Source organism: Dicentrarchus labrax, unplaced genomic scaffold, assembly GCF_905237075.1.
Source record: "Dicentrarchus labrax unplaced genomic scaffold, dlabrax2021, whole genome shotgun sequence".
Taxonomy (NCBI): Eukaryota; Metazoa; Chordata; class Actinopteri; family Moronidae; genus Dicentrarchus; species Dicentrarchus labrax.
In genome coordinates, this window is record NW_026136708.1 from 18,740,907 (window position 1) to 18,747,840 (window position 6,934).

Sequence of the window (6,934 nt, forward strand, 5' to 3'; positions counted from 1 at the left end):
ATACATATTAATTTGTTAAGAAAGGATTTGATGTTTGAGGTAAAACTAAGATTAAGATTAGGGTCAAGGATTAAGATTTAAAGCCAAGTGGCTGGTTATGAGAGCCTAGACTTCAGCTCCTGTGAGCTTTAGTTGGAAGCAGCTGTCCACATTTCATACACATACATATGGGGGGGTTGGAGAGGACTAATGGAGCTCCACCTGACAAATAAGCAACCCATAACAATGAAACTGCAGTACTGATTCTCAATAACAGTTTGATTCAATGTTGATATCCAAAATAAGGCTTAATATAAAGCTTTGGTGTGTTTTTGTAGAGAGTTTAGGTTCAGATTTGAGGCCAGGGAATGAATGTCCTCACAAGTATAGCCTTTCAAATATCTGTATGTGTGTCAGCGTGAGTGCACTGCTATGTCAACACTCGGGGTTCAGACTAGTCTTGGATATATCCCCTGCCTGGTGTGCTTTAGCCCTGCCTGCCCTATGCTGGGTCTATATGAGAGGTGTCAATGAAAGAACACTGTCAGTTTGCTAGCCGGGGCTGAGGGAACCTGATGCACGTGTTACTGAGACATTCCTGTGGTTGGCTTGGATTTTCCGTCAGTCCCCACACCCCTTTTTACACACACATACACTACACTATACCAGGGCATGCACTGGACACTTGAACACAGGGTGTACACACACATGGGATTGAGCACATGCATGGATAAATTATTATCTTAAATTTGAAGTGGGTTTTAAAAAAGCCAGGTCAGATTGATTTAGTTGAAAGTGAGGAATATAATGGGAGCAATAGAGAGTGATTAATCAGGCAGCCCTACCACAAAGTAGGCCTACAGTGTGTGCATATGCTTGTTTTTATACACCTGTAAGTGTGCATGCAAACACATGCAAAATGTCTTGCTACTTAAGTGTCTACTGAACCCGAAAAAGCACAAGACTAGTTCCCCCACTTCTTATCAGGAGTTTCCCACGGGAAGTGAGGATCATCTGCTGTCAGTTGGTCTGACATTTACAATGACACGTACACACTTTCACACAAATACAAATAAGGGCATATGGCATAATGAAAGAGGCTTTACTGGCATCCATCATGCCCTGGCATGCCTTGACACTAGAAACGGTAAGGTGGTGTATCTGTCACAGGATGTATTGCCTAAGGTGAAACCGACACATGAGGTTTACTTGTCACATCTATCAGGTTATGTAAGTATATGGCTTTTTAAGATGTTGAAAAGTATCTTCATGTCTTTTTGTATAGATAGCTGTGATTGTCAACTTACATGACAGTTTCTGTATTGCCAGGAAGCCGTTTGAATCTGGCATGCTAAAAATGCTAAGAATTATTAGTTCAAATCAGCTGTAATTAATATTTTACATTAAAAATGGATCCCATGATTGTATGTGATAGGTGTCACAGTTCCTCAGCTCTATAGAACGTTTTAACATCTTTCACTGCATACAAAAAACAACGGTATGCTACCTGCTCAGCACCAGAGACAGTTAGTGACGTGGAGCATTTAGCAGATTTCAGTCAGATATTTTGTTAATGTTTCTCCCTATGTGCCAGATGTGTCAGTAAGAAGCTGTAATCACAACACTGACATATTTTCACCCTTGAGTTGACCCAGGTGAATCACTCCCATGCTCCCTGATGGAAATTTAGAGTCAGATTGTCCCATGGGAAAGGTTTACATAATCAATTACTCCTGATTTAATTCATGCATACATTCCATTCAGTAAAACAGGAGGCCTTTGTAGAGATTAGGGTCTATTTTGCTACAGTTTCTGTGACTGCTCAGTTGGCCTAATCCACAGTGAGAATAGGAACAATGAACCTGAGTGTGCGCACGGGAGCTCTCTTCGAAATACTAATGGGTTCTCTAAAGAGAGTGCATGTGTGTGTGTGTGTGTGTGTGTGTGTATTTGATTGTGCACAGTTGTATATAAATGAGTTGTGGCTGGATTCCCAGAGGTCCCCTAAATGTTGAGGGTCCTGTATCAAGTGTCGGAGCAAAGCGGAGGAGGGACTTCCTGGCAATGAGCCATGTATGTTGGGGAATGGCGTCACACGTGTCACTTCCTGTCCCCCTTTCTCTGTTTCTTTGTCTCTGGTTCTTGCGTTTTCTCACTTCTTTTTTCTAATTAAGCTCATGAATTTCTTGGGAGCTTTTGCGCTGTGCTGCATTTAGGCTAATTGTAAAAAAGACCTGTCTAGAGTCCAGTCCCAGTATTTTATCAGCATGGCAAGCATGAGTGAAATGTAACTGTGTGGCATTTGAGGTTTTTTTTATCAACTGAAGCTCTGCATCTGGTTTATAGTTTTTCACAAAGAATAGGCTGCCAAAATCTTATTGAGAAAACATTCATGCAAAGTGTAGACTGCAGGGCAAGGGGACATACTCATGATTGATAACAATGGTTGTACTGACACTTTCATTCTTTGAAACACAAGAACAACAACAAATGATTCTAGAAATTATGAATCAAAGAAAAGCAGGGCAAACTTATCACAAGTCCGGACACGACCCGTACTCTAACAATGGTGCAGTGCTGAACTGTTTTCTAAAGGTTCCTCTGGGGTTTTGTTGTGGTTTCTTTGAAGAGATTTCCAGTGGTTTGCTTCACTGATCACCAATAAGTCCTGTTCCCAGCACATAGTGCAGTTCAGTCATAAAGTTCAAACAAACCCTACAGCCGCTTGATGAATCAGAGACACAATCGTACCACAGTATTCAGCTGCGAGGAAAAAATTACCGACCAAGTGCATAATTTATGTCATCCCAGTTTATAGACTTCCCTGCAGGCCTTCACTCTCTTCCTGTTGTGGCTGCGTTGTTAGAATCTGAGAAAGATCAATCAGTAGAGTTATCAGATTTGTGATGCGCTAGTTCAATTTATCTATTCCTTTTTGCTGTGAACTGAAAATAATCTTTACATCGCTATGCTATATGTAAACATGTAGCCAAAAATACAGCGGAACATGGCTAACTGTAACTTTTACCTGTGTAGCTGTCTGAAAGTCACACTCATACCTGCTCATACACTATTTCTTTTTGCCTTTATCCATGTTAACACCCTTGTCTGTGAGGTGTTTTTCACAGCTCAGTCACCTGGTTCCCAGTGTTCACCCGCAGGCCCCCTCACATCTCTCCCTCAATAGCAGTCTGCATCCTCTGGGAAGGTCTGGGCCTCCAGTTCTGTCTGACCCAACCTAATCTCTGTGATGGAGCATGTTGGCCTCAGTGTTGGCTTTGACAAACTGCTCTGTTTAAATCAGCCATTACCGACTTATCAGAGTATAAATCTTAAAGGCAAGTCTTGACGCAATCATTACACTTTCAATTCTGCCTCCATGTTTAGTCCCCATACTCTTTTATACAACGAGCCTGTCAACACCTTTTGTATCATGCATGTGGTCTGGTGCTACCGTATAACATGTGTTTGAGCACGTGTGTGTGAGAGACAGGGTCATGCTTCGTGGTGTGTTTTGTTGCTCTGGACTTGTTGCCATCCATAAGGCTTACGTCACCTGACATGGATTTAACTGCCAGTTCCACAGCACTTAGTAGCTGGCCAGCTTCACTCCTGCATGTGTGTTTTTAATCTTTCCTCTGTATTTTTCCTTTCATTATTTAATAGCTCCCACATTTACACAAGGGGTCTTTTAAAGTTCGCAACTCTGATTGAAACACTTTATTTCTGACTTAGAAGACGTGAAATGTGAAATGAAATGAAATGAAAGTTCATCCCTGTTAGATCACTGCATAATGTCAAACTATCGTTTCTATCTGATTTGCGCAGTTAGATTATAGTAATTCCACTTTATATTACATCAATGTGTTTTTCAGGTGAGCATGAATCTATACACAGAATCTCAATAGATAAAAAGGAAACTTATGTTATATTACTTGACACCTCAGCCTCTGAGAGCTGCTGAGGTGAAGGGGCAGAGCTTATCTTTGTGCTCAGGATGTTGTTTTGCAAAGCAGTTCGGTTTCTGGGATGATGACTATCAGTGAGCGTGAGTTCACAGCAGTGCTGGTGAAGGGCCCCCTCAAGTGGTGGAAAAACATCATTACAATTCTGGTTGCGTTTCATTTACTGCAAGTGGAATGAAAATGATTAAGGAATGGGTACTGTAAAATTAAAATGATTGTTGTGTGTTTGTCTGCTTTCAGGATATCAATGTGTGCATTCTAGAGAATTACCCTGAGTGCTCCAACCCCAGAGTTTTCTACATCATTCCCTACTTCTGCGGACAGCATCCTCAGTGCAGGTATCAACACACTCAGGTTTAATGACAAAGCATTTTGATTTTTGATTGGTTTTAGACACTGTTTCTAGTCATGTAAGGCTGCTGTGTTACTGTCTTTGTTTTTCTGTCTCTTAATCTCTTCTTCTCCCTTCACCAGGGAGCCAGGAGTATGGGCTCTGGAGAGGGCCAAACAGAATGTGCTGGAGAACTACCTTATTGTTGGTATCCTGGAAGAGCTGGAGGATGTTCTGCTCCTGTTGGAGAGGCTCTTACCTCATTACTTTACTGGAGTACTCAACATCTACAAGAGCCCTGGTAGGTGCATGTTAGTAGATCACATTTGTTAGATGTTATATTTCTGAAAAATGGTGTACATTGTAGCCTGATTCACTGATTGTATTCCTGTCAATTTGACATCCTCTTTGTCTTTCTGCAGACTATAGGAAGATGGGGAACATGACAGGCACAGTACGTAAACATACACCCACTCTAGAGGCCCTACAGGTGCTGTACCACCGTATGCGCTACGAGTATGAGTTCTACAACTTCATCCGTGACCAATTCCACCTCATGAAGAAAAAAATTGGCCTGAAGTCTGTCTCCCAACCCACCGCCTACTCACCTGCTTTTCTTCGAGAGCTGGCCCTCCGGACCCCAGAGCCCCTGGATGAAGATGAGGATCTAGACACAGACCTGGAGGATGCCAACAGCTGGCTGGTCCATCCCTAAGCTGTTTGATGAACAGTGGATATAGCCAAAAAAAAGCTGATTGGCTAGAAGGCTGGAGATAGCTGGAGGCAGCCTGAGGGCAAAGGGGAGCGTTCCCCGTCTTTCAGCATTCCTAAGAAAAGTGAGGTGTGTTCAGGGGTGTGCGGATCCTGACGCTCATGTTTGTACGGGCTCTTGTTTTCCATCTGCAATAGACTCCTATCACGACAGTCCCAGCACTGAGGACTATAGGAGTTGAGTCATTGGAAGGACAAAAGGCTCTATTTAAAAATTGACTGAGGACAATGGGAAATCATGTTTTCAGCTCACTTTTGCGTGACTTGAGTTTTGTTTTAATTTGAGCTTGTTTTTAGGTTCGTTTCTGTAAACAAAAATCCATCATTGCTTTAATCTCCAGGAGAGATTAGCGCAAGATGCGGATCGCTACATGTGTTTGGAAATATTCTAAATGTTGGTCGCTGGGGTGTTTACTGTAGGAGAGGATTTCAGAGACATTGCCCAAGTAAGAGGTTCATACTTTATGAAAGGGTCAATGTCCTAAAAGCTGGAATGGGAAATGGTATCCATGAATAAAAAGAAAGTACCAAAACCCTTTTTTGTATATTAGTTGTTTAGGACTGTTGTAAGTGCCAAACCTCACTAAGAGTTTCAGAAACTGACAGGAACCTCTGTGCACAGCTGGTGTAGTTGTGACGTAGTCAAGTCAGTTGTTATAATATTGATTTATAACATTTTGTTTCATTTGTAAGATATTATTAGGTATAAATGAGGGTTAAACGGTAAGCACTCAATTATGAATTCAGAGAATTCCAACTGTGTGTGCATGAATGATTGAGTTTGACCAAACCAGCAGTGTATTTTAGCATAGATTGATTGTTTGGATAAGGTCATTTGTTGAGAATATAGGCTGGGTTTAGAGTCAAACACTAAAAAAAGCATTTATTGAGCGTCATTTGTTTAATCCAAAGTTTAAAAAATTGAGTTTGCCAAATACCAATGTTTCTACTGCGATGCATTACAAAACTGTATTATACTGCACTTTCTCTGAGGTGACTTGTCCTGAAATTCTGCAGCAAAATGAGGGATTTGGTCACAAAACTGGATACTGATTTGCCTTCAATATCACGTAGGATTATGTTACTGTTTAAGGGTTTGTTTTCCCATTCAAAAATATTATCATGTAAGTGTGAAGTGTTACCAATGCCAGCTAACACTAATTTCTAATTCTCCAGCAGCTATTCAAAGTGCATGTTTTTCATCACTCATGTAAAAACCATCCAGAGAACAGTAACCATAAGCTAACATGTAACTGTCATCTACATATTTCCCTCTACCATCCTTATCTCCATTGTCTGTACCTTTTCATTGTCCTGGTTTGTGTTCAGTGTTTCCTTTTTTGCCAGTTTTAATTTATTATTTTGTATTCATTTGCATTCCAGATAAGATTCTCAGGAAGGAAAAAAACTGTTTGATAACTTAATCATTTGTATCTTTGGTCTCTGGTGGCTATGAAACTATTCTTGGCATATTAAGGGTGTCTAGAATGGGTTTATATCAACAGCTGAAAACTGGTTAACAACAACTAATGCAGTCCATCATTTTACAGTCTTCAAAATAAATGTCCTCTAACTATTGCAGCTATTGTCTCTGCTTTACTTCCTTTTTTTTGTGTGGGAAAAAAGTATATTAAGAAGTTTGTTGTGGCTTTTTCACCTCATCAGGAATGCTGCAGCCTGCCTCATCCTCAGCCTACCTAAAATCTCTCATGCTGCTACACATTTCAGATTGATAGGCAGCTACTAACAGAGCAGCCTCCAGATCATGGTCCACGCCATCAGCCTTTGTTCTTACCACATAGGACTCTCTTCCCTGCAGCAGCCTGTCCATCACTCCACTCAACCTCGACTTATCTTCTTTCTGTCTCCCCTGTTTGTGAATTTCATT

General features: G+C 41.1%; 1 protein-coding gene across 2 annotated transcripts in view; it reads left to right on the forward strand.

The window, feature by feature from the left end:
• Window positions 1-6,627, forward strand: part of usta (uronyl 2-sulfotransferase a) — a 53,261-nt gene extending 46,634 nt beyond the window's left edge. For both annotated transcript variants that reach the window (XM_051408039.1, XM_051408040.1), the window contains 3 exons: window positions 4,185-4,282; window positions 4,419-4,576; window positions 4,698-6,627. In XM_051408039.1, the coding sequence (XP_051263999.1) occupies window positions 4,185-4,282; window positions 4,419-4,576; window positions 4,698-4,990 (549 nt within the window). In that variant the 3' untranslated portion in view covers window positions 4,991-6,627. The remainder of the gene's footprint in view (window positions 1-4,184; window positions 4,283-4,418; window positions 4,577-4,697) is intronic.
• Window positions 6,628-6,934: the final 307 nt, after the last annotated feature.